Here is a 21,133-nt window from a genome sequence, read left to right on the forward strand (position 1 = left end):
CCCGAGTTCATGGTAGGACAACCTCCCGCCTTCATTTCCGACATCTATACAACAACTGATTGATTGGACATGCTCACCGCGTTGATAACTTTCGAATCTTCTTGTTTATGGTCTGATTCAACCAGTTGTGTCGCTTGTCGATCGAATGTCTCCTTTCATTTTAATAACTGGGATCAACTGGAGTTCCGCTGCGTCATTAAACTGGAGAAGCATGAAGACATATTTCAGGGTCTGACACCAAATCCAAACCATCATTGCCACTCATTCCCCCTTCAAGTTGGGGATCGGGCATGAATGTTGGCTGTCATGACTGACATATCCTCCTCCATGACGGTTCTTGACATTGTTGACATTCTCTACTACTACACCTACTTTTTTGGTCTTCGCCTTCTTCTCCTCCACCAGCTGGATAAATGACCTGTTGCACCAAGGAACGACGTTGCAATGGCTTTCTTCGGTCTGATGGACACCGCTGGCATTACCTCGATCTCCTACATTTGTAGGTCAACCAACTTGCCGTGATTTATGTGTTAGTAGCATCTTAGATGTCTTCTCCATGTCATCTAACAAAAGTGCAGTCATCGATGTATGTAGTCTTCATATCTAGATGAATTGATTCACCTCTACTCGTATGCTTGCCCTTTGTGCGGCCACTGTCATGCGTTTCTCACAACAGAAATGTTCCTTTGTGCTTCTGGAGGCAACGCAACGCCGTTCGAATATTCACTGCTTCGCTGCCCCCTCCTTCTATTCACTGACTGCGCGGTCCCATATCCTTCGTCCACCACGACCACCTTGCTTGATCTGCCCATGATGAATCCATCAAATATGAGATGCCTACAAAGCACGAATGCAAATAGACGCCATCCTGTCCATCAACATGACCACTCTTCCCATCCGACCGAAGCGGCAATCACATGACCCTGTTCACGAGATCATTCAAGCTCACCGAGAACATGCAGCGGGGACGAAACCTGCCTGGTATTACCTTGCCAGATTGAGGATGCCAGAACTGAGTAGAGAAGCTGTTGACCTCTTGCAAGAGCAATATCGATTGGAGGTAGACTCGGAGTGCAAGACAACGACGGCGCAGAAATGGGCACAGATCGGGCGTCAACTGCGTGACAAAATTCCTTCTCACTTTGATACCCTCGACCACCTCCAGAAGCGCATTGACATGTGGACTGTGTGTGACAGAGAGGCAATCGCTCGGCTCTTCGAGGGCGCTGTTACGGAAACAGAACGCCTCAAAGTCCTCTTAGGTTCATCGATGGATGCTCCAAGCCCAGGCGATGCTTTCCTGCAACGTAAGCTGGCTCATGATAACGAAGCGGTCAAGGCGAATGTGACTAACGCAGCGACAGAGCAAAAGCATGCCTTAGATGATCCTGATGATGACGACCACGAAAGCGATACCAGCGTCGAAATCCGAGTAGAAGGTCTCCCAAGCAAGAAAGCCCGAAGAAACCGTCGGCAGAGGGAAAAGCGGAGAAACCGAGCTGCTGGAGCTGCTGCAGGATCTTCTGGCCTCACGGAAAGCTAGAATTCATCTGGACTGCTGGAGCCCTGAGGGATTGAACAGGGTCATGACATAATGAGTGTCGCCTTGACATATCTGCTCCAGGCTGTAGGGTGGGAATAGCAACCGACAACGCGACTTACAATAATGTGGTACGATTGAAGTGTGGCATGGTGACCAAAACGCTTCCCATAGCTAGATCCAAGATTATGTATAGATGGAATAGCAATATGAGGAGAGATGTAGCCTTGTGCCTCGTGTTCACATGTCAGCCCCTTTTCAAGGCTGCCTCGTTTGTGTCCACATTCTGCCGAGGCTCCCGCCAAGCACAGACACAGAACCGCATGCCAGTCTCAGGAACGACGAGATCAACTGCATCTACAGTACAACACGTCCATCTATCCTTCACCCCCATTTCATACTCGGTCGGGCCAACAACGGCACCCCTCGAAGTCCAGATTCATATTGTTCCTCTGAATGCCACGGCAAGACGCACTCATGAGGGCACCAGCCGGTGACAATGGAGACAACGCGCCGTGTTGACATCACTCCGCTCAAGCCGGTCCTCAGGGCATATACCCTAGCATATCTCTCAGTCACCGGCCCCAGGCTGTTGGATTTCCTGAGAACGCTACGAAAGCAAAAGCTGTCGGCGCAAGAGAAGTTGGGCCTCTTGTATAGCATCCTCAACACCTCGACCCAGGTCAACCGCTTTCCCACCGCCGCTGCAGTCATTGTCGGAGGCGCCACTATCCTGCCTCGTGTTGCTCGCACCCTTCTTCAATGGCTCTTCTCCTCTACTACTAAGACCAATTCCAGCCATCTTAGCGGCCGTATCAACGCTCGTCTCCACTTCCTCTGTTCGTTTCTCTCGGCCTGGGTGGCTTTTGGTCTCCTCAATCGGGACGAGGCATGGGTTCGTAAACGGGCAAAATCCCGCACCACGGCGACAGTCGACGCCAGCAATCTTGAATTGCCGAACCAACATCATCTGCCTCCACCGTCGTACCATCCCCATTACGCCGGAAAGACCATTGACTTCACACTGTTTGCTTTCTGTCGAGCTCTGGACGTCGCCGCCATCACAACTTGGACTCGTACACGTTCCAAGTCATGGCATCCGGAACACAAAACTCCAGCTCTGGCAAACCTCATCCGCAAAACTGCTGATCCCTGGATATTCGCAGCCTCGGCTGCCATCATCATGTGGTCGTGGTTCTACTCTCCGCATCGTTTGCCTCGGGCGTATAACCGCTGGATCTCCAATGTGGCTGATATAGATGGCCGTCTCATTCAGGCCCTTCGGCTAGCCCGACAGGGTGATTTTGTGTATGGACAAGATACCGGGCAGGCACCACTTTTAACGGGGCTGTGCCATGAACTTGGATTGCCGGAAGAATACGGGGATCCCGCGAAAACCGTTCCCATACCTTGTGAGTTGTACCATTGTGGCACCGGCAAGAGCTGTGAGGTCCATGCCATGTCACGGTTTTGGCGAAGCTGGAAATTCGCGATGGAGTTGTATGTACCGCTTCAGGTGCTTACCCGCCTTCGCTCTCCGAGCACGAAGTCACCGCTGGAAGGCATCAGATCTGCAGCGAGATCATCATCGTTCCTGGCCGCATTTGTCGCCATGTTTTACTATGGCGTGTGCCTCGCACGGAAACGCCTTGGACCAAGACTCTTTTCCAACAAGACTGTGTCGCCGCAAATGTGGGATTCTGGGTTGTGCGTTTTGGCTGGTTGTCTTGCGTGCGGATGGTCGATCCTTCTGGAGAAACCTAGTCGACGACAAGAGATTGCCTTCTTCGTCGCGCCGAGGGCGATAGCCACCATCCTGCCTCGTGTCTATGACAAGCGATACGTTCGTCGGGAACAAGCAGTATTTGCCACCAGCGTGGCCGTGGTTTTGACAACGTTGAAAACAGGCAATGATCGTAATGTGAGAGGTGTACTCGGGAGAGTGCTTGGAGGTATACTCAAAGAGTGAAGAAACAATCAGTGAAGTCCGGGAGGAGACCAAGTGAAGATGCTACTCGCATACAAGTATGAATACCTGCACCTGCATACCTTGTCTACTTCTTCTAATCCACCTGGTCGTCAACCACCCATCACACAAACTTCACCCACCTTTCCTCCGCCACTCATCGGCGTCCATAAATCCAGATTCTTTGCCGCCGCCGTCAGGGATAGAGTAAGAAGGTGTTTCAACGTACAACGTCTAACCTTCTCAATGGCGAAGACAAAACAAGTAGCTCGACCATGTGAGTCTGCTTTCGTTGTCTGCTCGCGTATCAGATCCGGTCCCTGCTGAAACTATGCCTGCAACCAGGCGAAAAGGCTTCTTTCACATGGGGACAAGTCTCTTTCATCAGCTGACTTGTTTTGTTCATAGCGACCGGAGGTCGTCCTGGATCGAACAAGGCTGCCGCGGCGCTATTCGAGATCGAGGCATACTACAACACCCTGACCGGGGAGCATCATACGGATCTCAAAGATGCCATCCTCAATGCCAAATATGCGCCTAAAATGCTCAGTGTGTCTCTCCCACTGTGACACCCAAGCAAGAAGTCATTTCCGTTCAGAGCATCGTCAATATAGCTTTTGACAACAAGAATGGCTTTGTGTGCATGTGGATTACGGGTGACGAGAGACAGAGAGCACACCAGGTTCTGTTGAAGATCAAACCAGCCGTTCAGGCAAAGTCGGCGGTCTTCGTTATCAGGGCCAAGGCCAGCTGGGTTTTGCTTGGTTCTACCTTTGGTTTGGGGTACAAGTCAGTTCCTCGCCGGATTGGATACAGTAACTAACGCATGTGGCAGGACCTCCAAGAACTGCTATCTCGCAACGCTGGCACAGGAAATCGAGCTGGACAGTAAACCCGCACAATCTACTACGAAGCTTGAGGACGATGGAGAGCAAGTGCTACAGCACAATGAGGAGACCACCCACTTGGCTGATGGGGACGGCGACAGCGCTTGTCAAGAAGCAGGCTGCGATGAGTCTATGGCGGAGGCTCTCGAGCACGTCTCGGATGCGGAGTCTGCGGACGAGGATGTCGTGAGATCTACCAAACGCCGCAAGTTGGGCAACACCGGATGTTCAGATCCATTCATGCGACTCATAGCGCAATTCGACAGCTTCCGCGACGGTCTAGTCAAAGTGCACAGTCAGACTCAGGCACAAGCCAGCGAGGTCGGCAGGCTTAAGAATGCCAACTCTCAACTGCGGACGGAGCTTGCGCACAAGCAAGAGCAGATCCGCAGCATGACCGAGGAGCGATTGTCAGAGCGGGCGTTGGTTACACTATCAAGGAGCAACAATCCAAGATCGATGGCTTGTCGCAAGAAGTATTCACGTTGAAGGCGCGAGTACTTTCCCAAGTGGCCGAGCAGCTTGAACTTCGCTCTGAAAAGGAGGACCTCCAAAAGATGCTTGACAATCTTGACGCTGAGCAGACCAAGGTGAATGTGGAACTCTCGATTCACAAAGCCAACGAAATCATGCTCAAGGACGACGCTGAGCACCTCAAGGATCTTATCGGCATGTGTGTCTCTGTCGTGGATCCAGACAAGTTCTTGGTGGAAATCAGGAATGGTAGCTCCATCTCGGACGCTCATGTTGCGTCTATCAAGAAGAAGTAAGCCTTCTGAGCAGTAGGAGACAGGACGCCAACTGCGCTGATTCTCACACGGTTGCTGTTTGAAGAGCGGTGGGTATCGGAGGGAATATGGGTTGAACCACAACACCAACACCATCCGTTGCGGACTGCGGTTGATCACATAGGACACGATGCTTCACCAAGGGCTTCTCACCCTTGTGCAGGGCGGAGAGTTGAGCGTCCTTCAATTGCAATGACTTCATGAGATGATTTGCTACATTGAGAAGAACATGCCGGCGAGCTTTAGCATCTCGCGCTGAGGAATGGTGTATCAACAAATCAGCTTCATCCGCTCTTTGAAGCTTTCCTTATCCACCTCCTGCGGCGTGTTCGTCAAGCTCGCAACAGCTTAATTCGCAATCTCAGACAAAAGTTCTTACGAGTCGCTTCAAGCCAGCTCGATCTCGGCTGTAACCTGCTGTGGGCAATAAGGGGGAAAGCACTGAATTGTACAAGTCCCGTTTCCTCTCTGTGTCTGGCACCTAAGCATTTCTTCTGTCTAATACAGGCCTCGACGCACAAACTGGTCCTCAGCGTTCACTCATCTTACTTGTTTTGCTCACTCCCCAACTCCTCACTTCAGTTCATCTTCACTTCACCACTCGATCTGGTATCACGTTTCGAATCTTCAAGTCCGAACCCCTTCGCTCAAAGACCCCCACCTGCACTTTGTCGATCTGACTTGATCTCCGGACTCAGGGTCACTCCTTCCCTCTACAATTAATACAGCATCCCACCAACAAGGTATCGACTGCTCCTTCTTCGGAGGTTAAGGTATTGCTCACTTGAAGCGAGTGAAAGTGCTGACTTCAAGACAGCCTACCGCTATTCCTGCTGATCTGTCCTCTCCTCTATCCTCCTCTCCGCCAACGTCGTACGTCGTCTACTACCTGAACCATGTCGAAGATCTCGGCGAGTGTGTCGTACTACGACACACACTCTCACAGGTTCAATCCTCCAGGCCATGTAACATACCACGAAGAGGACTGGCTTTTCACCCTCTACAGTCAAGTGTCGAAAACAGTGGTGTATACAGAAGAAATCGTCAAACTCCAGTACAACTTGGCACAACCAGGGATGGTAGCTTTATCCCTCACGCAGTCACAAGAGGAGCATGGCAATATAGCCGACGAGCAGCGCCGCCCAGGAGAGTACCAACTATTGCTCCATTTCGTGGATGTGAAGAAATACCGCGACTTTCTCAAAAGTATTACATATGGCACCCTATACCAAGGATTGAAAGTCAGGATCTATGCAATCTCCTTCTTAGGGACAGAAGTCAAGCCGAAGATTTCGTTGAAAGATCGGGGAGTTCTGAGCTGACGGCAAGCGATGAAGAGACATCCAGCGAGGATGACATCTGTCTGTTTGCCTCGAAGGGCATTGGCTTCGTACACTCGCTTGAAGTACATCTTCGCCGCAGTTTTGACGGGACCAGTGAGCTTGGCCTTCTCTCCCCAAGCCTCAACTTGCGCGTAGGCCGCTTGCAGAGCCTTGTCTGCTTTGTTTTCAAGTTGCAGAGCCTGCGCCTTCTTGAGCTTGCGGGTTTCCTTTGATACATTCGGCCCGCCACCACCGATCATTGTGCCCGCGTTGTTGGTGAGAAGAAGTTCGTTATCAACTTCACCCATCTTTTTCCAACTGAAAGTGCCCTTCTCGAGGGAACTGACGTTTCCTACAGCGATGACATGGAGAAAGTCTTAAGGTCAAGCTTGGCGGGAATCGACGAAGAGAAGAAAGAACCTGATCACAAGAGGAAAGCTGAGATAGACGATGGTGCTGGACAAGACGCCCACAAGAAGCAACGGACCTCCATCAATCCATCTGGCAGTTTCCAGCAACCTAGTCAAGGAGACCGTCGAGACGCTGCATCCTCCCACAACGGACATGGTCTTCACTTGCCATATGGAGCCGAAGGAGATGTGGCAGAAATCGGCGCTGTTCGCAAGCTGGAACCACCTGCAAACGATATCATGACCCGGAATGGTTTCGCGATAGCCAGTCAAGACACTACTGCCACGACTGCCGAAACTGAAGTGACCACTGCGGCTCCAGCAATGGATGTGAACTGCAGTAATAGCATGGCCGAAGTAGCAGGAGATGTTTCAGGGGTCAACTCGTCCGAGCCAAAACTGCCGAGACGGCACAAGATGTATACGACAAGATCCGAGCTTACGCACAGAAGATCCTCGAATGCTCCGATCTCCAGAAAGAAAGCATCAAGGAACAAGCTGACAGGATTCGCTCTCTAGAGCTCTTTGGCTCTCCTGGCCTCGCTGCAGAGAAGAGGGAGAAAGATAGGCTAGTTCAGGAAAAGCTGCTTCTCCACCAACAGCTTGAACACCTCCAAGAAAGCAGCAAGCATACAGTCGAGAGCATCACAGAAATGGGAGGCAAGATCAAGAGCTTGGAGAAGCAGAACGAGGATATGGGAGCGAGTCAGCAGATCTTGAAGAGCGTCCTCCAACATGTTTCTGGCCCAGTGCTGGGTCTGGATATCGACAAATGCATCGAGTTGATTCGCGACGGCGAGCCGCACCAGCAGGCGGTCATCCTGGCCAGTGCGGCATACAGCTCTTTCACAAAGAAAGAATGAACTCTCGAGAGTGGGTGATGTCTGCGATAGAGCTGGCGGGCAGATATCTAAGCCCAAAGTCCCAGGATTGTTGACAACTACGCGCTCTACGATCCCCAAGTCCACTCTGAGTCCCATGTCCCGTGTGTCTAGCAGTCCGACCCTCGGGCCAGCTAGGGAAAGGTTGATCCGGATGAAGGAGAGTGGCTGTGGCCATACGAAGTTCGAACCAGGCAGATGTACTTTGGTAGATGAACAAATGACGAGAGAACAAGTCGATCAGATGGTGTTGGCTATCGCTGTTTCCCCCATTAGATGTCTCTCAAGTATATTATGTTGCTGTCTCTGTAGAAGTGTGGTCATCTTGTACTTCTCGAATGCTTACTTCTTTCTTCTAGTATACTAGTACTACTCGGAAGATGCTTACCTAGGTAGTACTACGTAGTAGCACTCACTTTATCCATCAGGTATTGGTTCAGGGCGGTCCTAAATGATCGTGCAAGGCTGAGTCTTGGCAGGGGGGATAACCATCGTCACCACAAGGCCGGGTACTACCTTAGGTACTACGGACCAAGTACCAAGCATCAACGCTCATCCTGCTAGGACTGCATGCCTCCTGGACACTGGACTGGACTGGACAGTAGTATCCTCAAGCATCCAGGAATTGCTCGTTACTACTAGTACTAGTACTAGTACTGTATTTCATAGATGGTCTGGGAATCCGATCCACCCCTGCTAGAGTCTACCTCGTCCCATCCCGGATGCCGTGATGAACGAAACGCGACGACCGATCGTGGTCACACCGTGACAGCTCCAGATCAGATGGCAGGCCAGTCAATCAAAATTCGAATAGAACGGATCCTTGCATCGTACATGGCACACTGCAGATTGGCGCACAGCAGAGCACAATCAGGGCAGGCCGACGATTTGTGCAGCGAGAACGGAGAACGGAGGAAGCAATGTCGTCGAGAAGGAAAGCATGAGATAGTAGTAGTGGTAATTTTTATTTCGAGCGAACCGTATAATGACACTGTGAACATCAGAGAACAAACAGAATGATTGAGCACCTAGGTCGTGCCTTGCAAATCAGGTGGAACTAGCCAACTAAATACACAGACACCAAGTGGCCACTGGACGTCGGAGGCCCAACACCATCCATCCCCATTCCATCCAACGCACCAGGACTAGACCAGCTTTCCGAACCGTCTCTTGAGTAACCCTCCCTTCCCTGATCAAGATAGCTTGACCCCCGTCTACATGTCGCATTGAGAAAACCAAGTCTGTCGCCCTGAGATGTGCGTCGAGATCAAGAGACATCGGACTGCTGTTTATGTTCGTCTCCAATGCCCTTGATTATTGATCGAGTACAGGGACAATGATGATCGCGGTAGATCCCTAAGATCTTCGTTCCACATATCCAATATCCAACCAATTGTCAATCATTGTCGAGGCCATGAGTTCGCTCGTGCTCGGAAACAAAAAGGACAAAAGAAAAAATGATGCGGAGAAACCTGACGTCGACGCCGGCATGATATGCAACTCGAAAGGGCAACAAGATCGTGTTCATGTACAGTTGTTGTCCAACTAAGATTAGCTAGAGATGACATAGGTGGCCGTGCCAGAGATGACAGATACCTAGAGCATTGTTAGTGTATATTCCAAAAAAGGATCAGAACGGGGTGTACTCACAGTGCATCCGTTCGAATTGCATCCTGTAGAGCTACAGTATTGTCCGTTTTGATATTTGCAAGAGCCGGACAGATTGCCTTGAAGCTCCACAGTTCCTTCGTACTGGGCGCTGGTGGTAGGTGAGTTTTGGAAGATGGACAACCATGTCACACCTCCACTGGCACCAACGCCAAAGTTGATCGGAGCATAGTTGCCCAAGGGCGTACCAGGGCTACCCCATTGGCAAGCCTTTGACGCAGGGTATCCAATCGGGTTGAGGTAGTATTGGGCAGACGTTGACTTGCCTTCCCAAGTGTAGTAGGTGGCAGCGTCAGGCACAGCCAACGCCTCGGTCTCACCGGCTTGAAGCTCGACTGGAATGGTTTCGGATTCGGTACCAGGATAGTCGGTACGGCAGATCGCGACCACGCCACTAGCCTTGTTCGTGGCCTGGACACCTCCAACACCGGCTATGCAAAGGGTGGAGGAGAGGCTTGGGTTTGTCAAACGAAGCACTCCACCACTGCAAGAAAGACCTCCAACCGATTGGCCAGTGGAACCCTGAGTCGAAGGCCATTGAGCCTTCTGGTAGCCCGGCGGGCAAGCGTACGAACACATCATGCCCTCCCGGCAGGTATCACCTGAAACGCCAGTGACAATGTGGTTAACAAAGCCACCGGCGATCGTGACGGCTTGCAAGCCGGACCAGCCTCCCAACCCAAGGTAGTCCAGGGCGACAGCACCATAGTCAGAGGGGAACTGGGAGCATGAGAGTTGACCATCAGGGAAAGGTGCGCTGATGCCAGTTCCACTGGAAGAAACGGAGGCGGAGGCAGAGGCGGACGGCGCTGCGCTGGCGCTGGAGCTTGAGGGGGCCTCACTGGCACTAGCCGACGAGGACGAGGCTGGCGCTTGGTAAAATTCCGCGGGACCGCTGCTCGAGGCTGCAGCAGACGAAGTTGTCGGTGCCTCAGAGGTCGTAGTTGGCTCGGCAGCGGCCGTGGTCGGAACCGCAGGAGTGGTGGTCGGAACGGCAACGCTGATGCTGGTAGAGGCAGCTGCGCTGGAAGAGCAGACACCAGGATCAGAACCATCCACAAACTTCAATGCATTGTCCTGTAGTCCATCGCACACCTCCTCGGCCGAGATTTCCTGCCCATCAAGCAAGTAGACATAGGCAGTAGGGCTTGCAGCATAGGTGGTCATGGTAACAGCGCGTTGTTTGTGCTCGTGCAAGTGTCGATGAGCATGGTTATGCGGTTGAGCCACGGCGACAGTGGCAGCCGCCGCCGTCAAGGCGATGGAAGTGAGCTTCATATCGGCTAGATTGTAGGAATGATCGGACGCAACAGTCTCTCAAAGACCGGCAGATAGCTGTATCAACGAGTGTCGGTCACGTAGGACTGATGAATGCGAGGCTCGACGAGACTAGAGACACGTCCAGCGCGTTAGCGGTCTTCCTTTGTCGTCCAGTGTTTGCAGGAAACAAAGCAAAGCAAAGCAACCAGAGAGTGTGAGCAAGCAAGCAAGGAGTTTGAGGCCGTTCGCAGGGTCACAAGGACATACAAAGCCGAAAACTCATATGATCAATGCTGGAATGTTGAGGCGCAGAGGCTCGAGAACGAGGATGAGGGCCGGAGGGCGAGAAGTTGGCGCGTGAGTATAGCGTAGGCTTGTCTGTCTTCTGTTGAAAAGGAATGGAACGAGAGAAAAGTCTCTCTGGGTAATGAGCGTGAGCCAACTGAGGGCAAAGACGGCTGCTTGATTGCAGCTGAGATCTCTGGTGCAGTTGTGTTGACGATTGTACAATTGCAGTGGCAGGAGAGAAGTGGAAAGAGAGAGGAAGGACTTTCTGGGCGAAACTCTGGGCATTTGGGGGGCGCAGGGGGAGCGCAGGCGGGCAGGTGGCCAGTCGCAGTGCTGGCTTTGTCCCCCTTGTGCTCTGCCCGGCATCCATTCTTTCAGGAACAGGTAAAGTCTGCTTTCTGTCCTCCAACCCCCCTGCTCGCTCCTCGCCGCCCCCTGTTTATCACCCATGGTCCGCGCTTCACAACAAAGAAATTGCATCTCCACTCTCCATCATCGACTAGACAATGTCTAGAGACTAAACCCAAGCCTGACCCGCCGCCATTATTGGCCTTGATTTCCCTCCAAGACACTCCAGACATACCTGCGTGGGAACGAGAAAACTCCTGAATCTGGTCCATCGAAAACTTGCCCATAACCGCCGATGGGACTCCGGAGAAGAGCTTGCATCAAGCGAAAATGTTGTTCAAGGAGTCAAGAGACGCGTCTGTGATTGTGGAGGTGGGCACGCAGCTACTCAGCTCTCTGAATCAGTAACCAAAGGACACCTTCTAAAATCCTAGAGGAGACGAACAGGTATATTCTGGAGGCCACGCAAGCGATCCTCGTTGGTTTTATTGCATTTTGTCCATTCGATCGACATGAAACGAACATGGCATATCCCCAAAGACGATTGATGGTGTATCCAGTCTGTAGGTCAGCAGCCCATTCGCGGTTGTGACGACTATAGCAGGACGAGCAAGCATCCTACGCAGTCAGGCAGTCAGGACTACACAGGGTCGATCCGGTTCGACCTCGTGCAGAGCTTACGAGTACGGCTATCTTGGCCTTTCCTTGCAGCTATGCTGTGCCACCCTCCTCTTTACCAAGAGAAATGGTGACTTCTTGTCGATGGATACCTCAATATACAGATACTGGTCCGGCCAGCAAGGCAAGGAAAGGATGTAAAGGTCTCCTAGCAAATAACAATGGGCTCAACGTTTTGACAAACATGATCTCTCGATCCCGGCGCCCGTCCCGGCTGATTGATATACTAGCCACCTCTGATGGCAATGATCCCGAACGTGGACTTCGGTGATGCTTGCCATGATTCTACAGTTTCCAATCTACGACGAAAGCTGTTTTTGAAGCTACAGGATCTGGCTGGAATGTTTGTCATGGTCCATCAGAATTGATCTGTGTGATGCGAGATAGTATGCAAACCAACAACCAATGATGCCTCTAACACCACGACCCAAGGTCACACGCGGTCACAGACCACCGTTCGAGGCTGGCGGTATCATCATAGCTGTCAATGCACGGCAATCCGTGTTAACTGCGTACGACGCCGCACCATACGCGCGAGGATTTTCAGCACGCATCTGGTAACATGCGGAACCTTCATTTCCGGAATGTTGCTTCGAACGAAGATGAATGGACGTGACGGTGTTTGGTGATGTGTTCAACAATCAAGCCATCCAGTTACAACTACGTACATACTGCGTACATAAAACATTCATTATTCGGCCAACCACTCCATTGTCCAACATCTTTCAGAAGCTCATACCCTGCCAAATACGAGTCTCCAAGCCACTGTAGGTCAGTGGCTTTTCCATCCGAGAAGCAGAACAGGGGATAAAGCAGCTGACGACAAGTTGCTTGGGCTTTTGTCCAACGCCCTGATGGGGCCGGCGGACGTCAATCATGGCCTTAGCTGGTGACTTAGTGGAATGATTGGACCCAACCCCTGCATTGGGATCCTCGCCTGGCCCTGTTCCCCTTGTCGATATCGATTATCACCCACCTCAAAACAGATTGGCACAATCTCGAGCCAACGCGGCCACGGTGCGCGTTGACGGGCCCATCGGAGGGTGTTTCAGCTCACTTCACTCCTGCGACTTTGACCAGAATCTGTCCACCACTGACGCATCTTGTCTCAAGTCGACTACGTACACAGTATTCCAGCATCAGCTACAGGGGCGGATGTGGCTGGAAAGACTGCCAAGGGAGGCCACAGCGCGATGACTTGCATCGCAAAATCTTCCGAACCATGATCTCGGATTCTGTGTCTCTATACTCACCGAGCTTCAGAGACATCTGCGAATCTTCTCTGCCTCGAAGCCTTTCTCAACAACAGGTAGACACCACGTTACCTGCCCGAGTTCGGCATCTGTTTACTCTCTAGTATGTTGAAAACAAAATGGATCTCAATCTTACTCTGGACCCACCGAAAGAGTGGAGAGTACAAGAGCCGGCACGATCATGGAGATTTCCATGGTCTAGACAACGACATGTTGCTACGGCAGAAGAACTACTCATGGCTTGATCCTGAGGAATGATATGCTAAGGCTGAAGTCATTCAGTTGCTACTTGTCGTTGGCGAAGCTACATGGAAACTTCATCACGCCAACCTGGATGAGATGGATGGATGGATGGATGGATGGATGGAAAGACAACTGTGCTTCAGTCCTGATACCGCCATGATATAAAGTCAAGTCCAGGTGTTGCATGGTCAACTGGAGCAAGCGTCTTCCCAGAAACGCGATCTGCTTGTCGCAATCTACGGAGTCAATACCTCCATTTCATTGACGGCAACAGATCCCTTGACAAGGCAAGGCAGTAAACACATCCAGGCCCGATCGGCTGACATCGCTTGACCTAGTCTCCAAATCCCTTTGTTTTCGATCGGCATCTTTGTGACAGGGCCTCCTAGAGTCTCTTTGTCTGTTTTCACGGAAAGACGGTTCTCGAATGGCCCTCGAATGGTCCATCCCCTTCTGATTGGACTTTGGTCTGATGGGTTATGGGCGGCAGGGAGTCGTCCGGCAGTTAACAGCGAGATCACCTCAAAAGCAGTATGGCAGCAATGGAGTCCGTTCCAGTCATGCTGATCTGCTCTGACCTTTGCCTGTCCAGTCCCAGCCCTGAAGCCTCGTATGGGTGAGCAAAGAATGCGATGGAGGCCGTTCACTTGAGAGAAGGCTTCCAACGCCCGTCTCCCACCTCCACGTCGACTATATTGCTCGCCTACCACAACCTACTTCAATGCCGCCTTGCCAGCTTCCGGGTTCCTGGAGTGTCTTCCTCTTTATTTTTCACATGCCACTGATATCTTGGGCTCCCGGATACCCTCCCTCCAGCGGACGAGGATGCTCCACGGTGCGTCTCTTTCCATCAATGACGCTCGCTTTGGTGGAAATAGCGTAGACGCGCCGCCGGGTCAAGAACGTCGCGACTGCCAACGCGAACATGGGCAGAGGCTTGCTAAGACTTATCGGGTCGAGCAACCCTGAGGATGACCTTCTGGCCGAATCAGTACACGGGAGTGGCTAAGTACCTGTGCCGAGCTTTGAAGGGGCACAATGTTTGGTAGACAGATGTAAAGGCCACGCCACACCGAGCTGCTGGAAGTGCTGCTGTGCCTCGACCTGGTAACATCACTGTCACCAAATGCCATGTCAACCCCGTTCCAAGCCCTGTCTGATGATATCGGCTCATTTCATAAATCAGAATGAAGCCGCAAGCGATAGACATGACCAAGGAGAAGGGGATAACCCGCCAGCCAGATTTCCTTGCTTCCCTCGAGGGATGCAGCACTGTATATGTATGGACCGTCATGCCGATTTGAGCGCTCTTTCTCAACCAATGTAGCGCGGCGCTCAATAGGGACCGGCGGCGCGCAGGACGTCGTACAGGCGCCTATGACACATCCGTCGAAGGGATAGTAAGCCATGCCCAGCACTCACTCTCTTTCTTGCGCAGCTCCCTTGCTGCGTTTGGTTCGTGGCTCTCCGGGTCATTTGTCTCAGAGACATGATGTTATCCTATCGTGTATCATGGGCTCCCATTTTCTGAGGGCTGGCCACCGATATTGAAACTCTTACTGAACACAATTCATTCGTGTTCCTGTAACGCTGCAATCCATCACGCGATAGCTCATCCTCCAGCAGGCTGTCACCGTTTCTTCTCAAAACTGGTGGGCGCAATCGCCAGCACAACCGCAAGACTTGCAACGATCAGGGAGCCCGCGATGAACCCAACAATGAAAATGCTGCCACGACTGGCGGGGAACTTTCCCCGGATGATCCAGTGCTGGGCTTCGAAATAGCGGTGAAACCCAATGAACAAGACAATGATTGATATGCCGAGAAACGTGGCCCCGAGAGGCTTGCCCACATGTCTGAGCTTCGTGGCCGCCCTTTCGTCAATTGCAGAGGGGCCGATATCGTCGCGCCTAGGATACTGAAGTCCGGAGGCGTCAGGAGGTGGAAGAAGGAGGAGTTGGTCAAGCAATGTAGGCCCTAATGATGGGGAAGGAATGGTGGCGGATGCGACGAGTTGCTGTAGATATGGCACCAGTTCGGCGGGCACCGACTGTCCGACGAGAGGCGACAGAGGCATCTGGCCCAGGGCTCGGGCAACGCTGGAGATGGACTCGCTCCCTCGACTAGCTATCGTGGTGTTGAGTCGAAACAGCTGGGTGATGGCAATGCCGATGCTCGCAAAAGCGAGACTGGTGCGAAGCCAGGCCAGAAATGTCCTTTCCAATGCCAAATGATCCCTGGCCACGGACCCCTTGTTCTCCAACGACACTGAGCCGTACTTTTCAGCCAACCTCTTGAACCAGGCTGGTTTCTTCTCCTTCTTCGGCCCCTGGTCTTGCTGTTCTTCCTGTTCAGGTCCATCTGCTGCACCACTGCCCGGCAGGGTTGAGGCATCGTCCGCCGTGTTGTAACGACGTTCTGCGTTTCCGTCGGCCGCACGGATGGGAGTGATTTCATCCGAACTGCTGGGTGTTCGACGATAGTTGGACATTGGATTTCGCAAACTTGAATGGGTCTTGGTGCCCTCTGAAAATCGTATGCTGGGGACCTTACTGAGAGTGTCGGGAGGAAGCTCGGTAGAGGAGGGCCTGGGGGTCGCGGATTCGGAGCAGACAGACTGTTCTTCAGCAGGAGCGTTATGGTCTTGCTCATGAGAAGTCATGGCTACATATCCTCTCCTCTGGGCAATGGCCCTCTATTAGGGATGCCAATGCTGTTGGATGCGTATGTGTCTCCCGATCGTCACGATCAGTAACTTGATGGCATTTAGGCTTTGGGAGGTGCCCTGGCGGTCCAACGATATACGCCCCGGGGTTCCCAAGGAGGTCTAGCAGTGGGAATGGGCGTCAACCATGGGGAGCAGTGGAGGACGTTTAGACACCTCCGGTAGGATAGATCATGCCTGTAAAGCAAATGAGGAGCCGAGTTGTAGATATTGTTCATAAACCCAGGGAATTGCGTGATTTCATACCTACGTAGGTAGGTAGTATGATAAGAATAAAGTCGGGGACGTCGTTGGCTGCGTTTATTTGGGTAGGTAGCGAGATAGGTAGGCGCCTCAGGTATTGTTAGCGGCATCTGGACAGCCGAAAGCTGGAGAAGCACCGCTGGCTGTCGTGTGTAGTAGGATGCCCTGAGAGGAGCCATAGGCGGGGCAACTTGGTTAAGATCCAGGTCGTGACATGCCTAAGAAGCCCCGGATCACAATTCCAGGTGCCTGCTAATCATTGCCTACGGTGTTGAGGCACGCTGCAAGCCATGTGTCATGCCACTCCAGCGGCCGGTGACCTCATGCAGTCTGTTCGCGGACACAATTTCTACAGACTCTCAAGTTCATGACGGCAAGTCACTGAAACGGCCAAACATAACATTGTTGAATCATGGCTTCTCAAGACCCTGCGTCTAATGGCTCGACGCCTGCAACCTCGCCTGGCGTCGACAAGCCTCGTGCAATCCCAAAGCTCATACCGCGATTGCAGAGGAAGTCTTCCACTCCACCAACACCATCCTCCGACCCTGCTCCAGAAACGCCTCCGTTGCCAGATCCTCCTCAGCCTGACTCCATACATTTCACCGTTCCTGTCAAGCGCATCTTGTCTCCTTCCGACCATGAGAAGTTCCTCAAGTCCCCGACCTATACCTTGATCCAAGCATGGATATTCACGCTATCAGACTGCGTCCGAGGACGGCCGATCTCATCTCTCGACCGTCAGCATTTGTCAGACTCGATCCGGCGCCTCGATGCTGTGTTCGACGTTATCGAAGGTCTCATTGACCAGTACCCTCCTCTTGATACGGGATCGAGATTCGGAAACCCAGTCTTCCGCAGTCTGCATCAGGCTATCGTACGCAACGTTGAAAGAATCCATAAGGAGGTGCTAGGAATAGACAATGAGGCTGCCATACAGGAGATATCCATCTATGTGATCAATTCTTTTGGCTCGGAAGAGCGACTCGATTACGGCTCCGGGCATGAGTTGAATTTTATGATGTGGTTGTTGTGTCTGTATCGGCTTGGGCAGATCCCGCGAGAGGACTTTCCGGCTCTGGTCTTGCACACGTTCATGCGATATCTCACGCTGATGAGGAGGATACAGAGCACATACTATCTCGAGCCCGCTGGTAGCCACGGGGTATGGGGACTGGACGACTATCATTTCCTTCCCTTTTTGTTCGGAGCGAGTCAGCTCATCGGCCACTCCTACATCACGCCGCGATCCATCCACAACAATGTTGTCCTGGACGAGGAAGGGGACGACTACATCTACCTCAATCAAGTCCGATGGGTGGATAGCGTCAAGACGGTGAAAGGACTCCGCTGGCACAGTCCCATGCTCGACGATATCTCGGGTGCAAAGAATTGGCGCAAGATCGAGGAGGGTATGCGGAAGATGTTTGTCAAAGAAGTTCTCGGCAAACTGCCCATCATGCAGCACTTCCTCTTTGGCGGCCTGATACCCGGCACTGAAGATATGGGCCAGCTGGATCCCGAGACGGCTCGGTTGCAGCAGGAAAGGATGCAGCATGTGAAGGAAACCGGTCACGAACCTGACTACTGGGGCGATTGCTGCGGTATCAAAGTCCCGAGTACGGTGGCAGCGGGAGAGGAAATGCGAAAGCGAATGGGTACGTCGGGCGCTCTGCGGCCCATACCTTTCGACTAGAGAACGGCCGATGGTTGCAGCCCTCTTGACAGCAGCCCACGGCGGCCCCCGAGAACCAGCTGTTGTGCAGATGATGGCGGGCACGACTCCAACCAAACAGTCTGCTTCGTCCAACCTGGGCGTTGTGCGAGTCGTTGCCTTGGAACTGCACGGCCACGAAGACACCGGTGTGTGGTGGGACAACTGACGAATCAGACAGCGGCTGGGGCCTCCCTGGGCGGTACGCGCACCGGCGAGTGGATTGTGGGCAAAGAGGCAGAGACTAAGGTAGAGTGGAATCTTGAAGCTTCAACAACCGAGCTCGTTGAGGTCTTGTCTTGTCGAGACGACATATCGTGGGTTGACTGAGATCGGGGGTGTTGAGCCGGTGGAAAAGAACAGTGCATGTGAGAGAATGGAGCCATGGTAAGAGAAGAAGCAAGAGTCAAGACTCTTTGCCGTGGACATTCTACCATTCTGCCTTGTGGTCGCCTGGTCTCTGGGTCCTTGTGATTCACATTCACCATTGAGTTCTCATGTCCCGGTTGTAGCAAATGGTTGTGTGGTAGGCGATGTTCGACTCGGCTTCAGTCCATTCGATTGCCGCTCATGACCATGACTCTCATCACTAAGCGGATGAAGAGAAAGACGACCAAGAGATGATGGGCGATTGACAGCAACAGCAATTCAGCCTCGTGCGGTGTAATGAATCCTGTCGTCCCCTGTTGCCTTTCTGTGCCCCTCCATCCCACGCGACAGTCTTTGTCTCTATGTACCTGTGAAGTGTGAAGTGTGGACGTGACTCAACCGTGAGTCAATCATCACCAACACCAACACCAACTTTACAACTTCACTGCCTCTCGACTTCACCCTCTTTCTTCTCCCACTTCTCACTTCCCACTCTTCTCATCCTCAAAGGCATCCAGGCCAAGCAAGCAGTGGACTCTCCGGTTGGGCTGCGCCCTTGGGAGTCACTTGATCCCTTCCTTAAGTTCGGTATCACCTCACTGCAACCACTGACCACCGAGACATCTACATTCCACCCTTGTCCCTCCCTCCTTGATCCTACTGTTATTGATCCGATCTATAACCCTACCTTCGACCCCTCCCTCACACCAGACCTTACCGCCTCCTCCAATATCCTCGACACTCCAGCATCACCAGTGACTACCTAGGTATCGTTACCAGTCCAGTCGTCAACATGGGCAAGCTCTCCAAGAGAGAAGCCGTCGGCGTCACTTCTGGTCTGCCCCTGGCGCCAGTGGTGTATGTCAACGACCCCTTTGCCAACATGCCTCATACAATCCAGCTGTGTGACATGATCGCTTCCTCGACCATTGTCTACCTGGCCAAGGTCGACATGCCCAGAGGTTTCCCCGTCCAGGGTCGGGACAAGGTCGCATCCGAGATCCGCAACGGCGCCTTTGACAAGAACATCACCATCATCAATGAGAACTACATAGATTCACAGACCAAGGACAAGATCGACACAGTCAACCTACTCCGTGAAGAGGCGATCAAACATGGCTGCAACTTTGTCAGTGTCAATCTGTATGTCAACAAGGGCACTCAGAAGGAGGACATCAGCAAATGGGGCACCAACCACCTGGACTGCTGCATCGGCGACATGACCCCGAAGCAAGTTGCCGAGCGGATCCAGAAATTCCTTTGTACGTGGTGTTGCTTGATCTAACTCGTCCCATGATTGCTTCTGTTTCGCCAGACCTTCAAAAGACTGACTTGTTTGTGATGTGATGATATAGTCAAAGTCTTGACCGTCCAAGAGACCCTCCACCTGATGTCCGATAGCGAAATGCGCACTGACGAGGCCAAAACTTACCCCGACTATCAGTACCGTGCGATCAATGAGAGCAAACTGTGCTCCCAAGACGCAAAGGTCTACTTTGTCGCCCTCGTCGTCAGCAAGCCTGTCGTGGGACCAAACCAGAAGGTGACATGGACAGTTGCCGACAAAACCGGTCTTGTAAGTCTCGTCCTAGATATCCATCCACCACATATGATCAAACCGACTGACACTTCTTTTGCGGTGTTCAACAGGCCACCTTCTACTTCCATTACCGTGGACCGGCCTGTCAACATACATGGGACTGGGTGATGGGTCTGCAGCCGGGCGAACGTCGAACATTCCCACGCATGCCCATGGTGAAGGTCAAAGAACGAAAGACGGTGCGAGTCATGAAGGCACCTTTCCGCACCGTCGGCTTCGCCGTCCAGGGTGCAGGTCTGGCCGTCCGCGCCGTGGGCCATGGTGTCGCTAAGTTGGGCGAGTTGGGCAGACTGGGCAAGGGGTCGGAGTGGGTTCCAGAAGCAGACGTGGTTAATGGCAAGAAGGTCGACTGGCCCGCTGTGTTCAAGAAGGAAGGAGAAGCCAAGGACGCCAAACTCGCAAAGGCCATTGAGGCGCAGAAGAAAGCCGTGGACGAGGCCGAGGCCGACGAGATCTTCAACGAGAAGGCCGACAAGGTCTGGAAGGACGACGACAGCGCCGCCAGCACCACCGGCGGTGATTGCTTTGTTGACACCGACGAGAAGGTCCGAGAGTTCTGCTAGAAGGATGCAAAGACTCGGACACAATCCTGAGCTGAGCTCAACCCACTGCACTGCATTGCTTTGCTTGCAAGTGTCCAAGGGGTTAGCCTAGCTACGTTAGTACGTTTCGATCGAACGAAAGGTCAATCAGTCTTGTGGCGGCCTACATTGCCTTCCTCCAGATCATACGTCCTCATCCGTCTTTTTCAACAGCTCAACAAAGATCAACCGCCAACCCGACTTGTCAAACACGAAATGATTCATCAACCCCCCAATACAGACACGGAGGTTACACCAGACCTCGATCGTCATCATGTCCCGACCCTTCTGATCCTCCCGCGACCAGACAACAAGTGACGCTGACGCACAGGCAATCCGCAAATGGCTTCTCTTCCTTCTCTTGCTTCC

The 21,133-nt window shown here is 52.5% G+C and overlaps 8 protein-coding genes across 8 annotated transcripts; 5 read left to right on the forward strand and 3 right to left on the reverse strand.

Annotated features, from left to right (window-relative positions):
- Positions 1 to 880: 880 nt before the first annotated feature.
- Positions 881 to 1,543, forward strand: A1O1_06756 (uncharacterized protein; the record flags this gene model as incomplete). The annotated part of the gene is made up of 1 exon (XM_007727633.1): positions 881 to 1,543. The coding sequence occupies one exon, from the start codon at positions 881 to 883 to the stop codon at positions 1,541 to 1,543; it is 663 nt and encodes a 220-aa protein (XP_007725823.1).
- Positions 1,544 to 2,039: 496 nt separating this feature from the next.
- A1O1_06757 (uncharacterized protein) lies at positions 2,040 to 3,509 on the forward strand (the record flags this gene model as incomplete). The annotated part of the gene is made up of 1 exon (XM_007727634.1): positions 2,040 to 3,509. The coding sequence occupies one exon, from the start codon at positions 2,040 to 2,042 to the stop codon at positions 3,507 to 3,509; it is 1,470 nt and encodes a 489-aa protein (XP_007725824.1).
- Positions 3,510 to 6,430: 2,921 nt separating this feature from the next.
- Positions 6,431 to 6,811, reverse strand: A1O1_06758 (uncharacterized protein; the record flags this gene model as incomplete). Its single annotated transcript, XM_007727635.1, has 1 exon — positions 6,431 to 6,811. The coding sequence occupies one exon, from the start codon at positions 6,809 to 6,811 to the stop codon at positions 6,431 to 6,433; it is 381 nt and encodes a 126-aa protein (XP_007725825.1).
- A 57-nt stretch (positions 6,812 to 6,868) lies between these two features.
- On the forward strand, positions 6,869 to 7,776 carry A1O1_06759 (uncharacterized protein; the record flags this gene model as incomplete). The annotated part of the gene is made up of 2 exons (XM_007727636.1): positions 6,869 to 7,253; positions 7,307 to 7,776. 2 exons carry the CDS (start codon positions 6,869 to 6,871, stop codon positions 7,774 to 7,776), a joined length of 855 nt encoding a protein of 284 aa, XP_007725826.1.
- A 1,569-nt stretch (positions 7,777 to 9,345) lies between these two features.
- Positions 9,346 to 10,740, reverse strand: A1O1_06760 (uncharacterized protein; the record flags this gene model as incomplete). Its single annotated transcript, XM_007727637.1, has 2 exons — positions 9,346 to 9,390; positions 9,445 to 10,740. The coding sequence occupies 2 exons, from the start codon at positions 10,738 to 10,740 to the stop codon at positions 9,346 to 9,348; spliced, it is 1,341 nt and encodes a 446-aa protein (XP_007725827.1).
- A 4,422-nt stretch (positions 10,741 to 15,162) lies between these two features.
- Positions 15,163 to 16,194, reverse strand: A1O1_06761 (uncharacterized protein; the record flags this gene model as incomplete). Its single annotated transcript, XM_007727638.1, has 1 exon — positions 15,163 to 16,194. The coding sequence occupies one exon, from the start codon at positions 16,192 to 16,194 to the stop codon at positions 15,163 to 15,165; it is 1,032 nt and encodes a 343-aa protein (XP_007725828.1).
- Positions 16,195 to 16,912: 718 nt separating this feature from the next.
- A1O1_06762 (peptidylprolyl isomerase) lies at positions 16,913 to 18,196 on the forward strand (the record flags this gene model as incomplete). The annotated part of the gene is made up of 1 exon (XM_007727639.1): positions 16,913 to 18,196. The coding sequence occupies one exon, from the start codon at positions 16,913 to 16,915 to the stop codon at positions 18,194 to 18,196; it is 1,284 nt and encodes a 427-aa protein (XP_007725829.1).
- Positions 18,197 to 19,376: 1,180 nt separating this feature from the next.
- On the forward strand, positions 19,377 to 20,746 carry A1O1_06763 (uncharacterized protein; the record flags this gene model as incomplete). Its single annotated transcript, XM_007727640.1, has 3 exons — positions 19,377 to 19,845; positions 19,939 to 20,159; positions 20,234 to 20,746. 3 exons carry the CDS (start codon positions 19,377 to 19,379, stop codon positions 20,744 to 20,746), a joined length of 1,203 nt encoding a protein of 400 aa, XP_007725830.1.
- Positions 20,747 to 21,133: the final 387 nt, after the last annotated feature.

This window comes from Capronia coronata (genome assembly GCF_000585585.1).
Source record: "Capronia coronata CBS 617.96 chromosome Unknown acBCG-supercont1.6, whole genome shotgun sequence".
Taxonomy (NCBI): Eukaryota; Fungi; Ascomycota; class Eurotiomycetes; order Chaetothyriales; family Herpotrichiellaceae; genus Capronia; species Capronia coronata.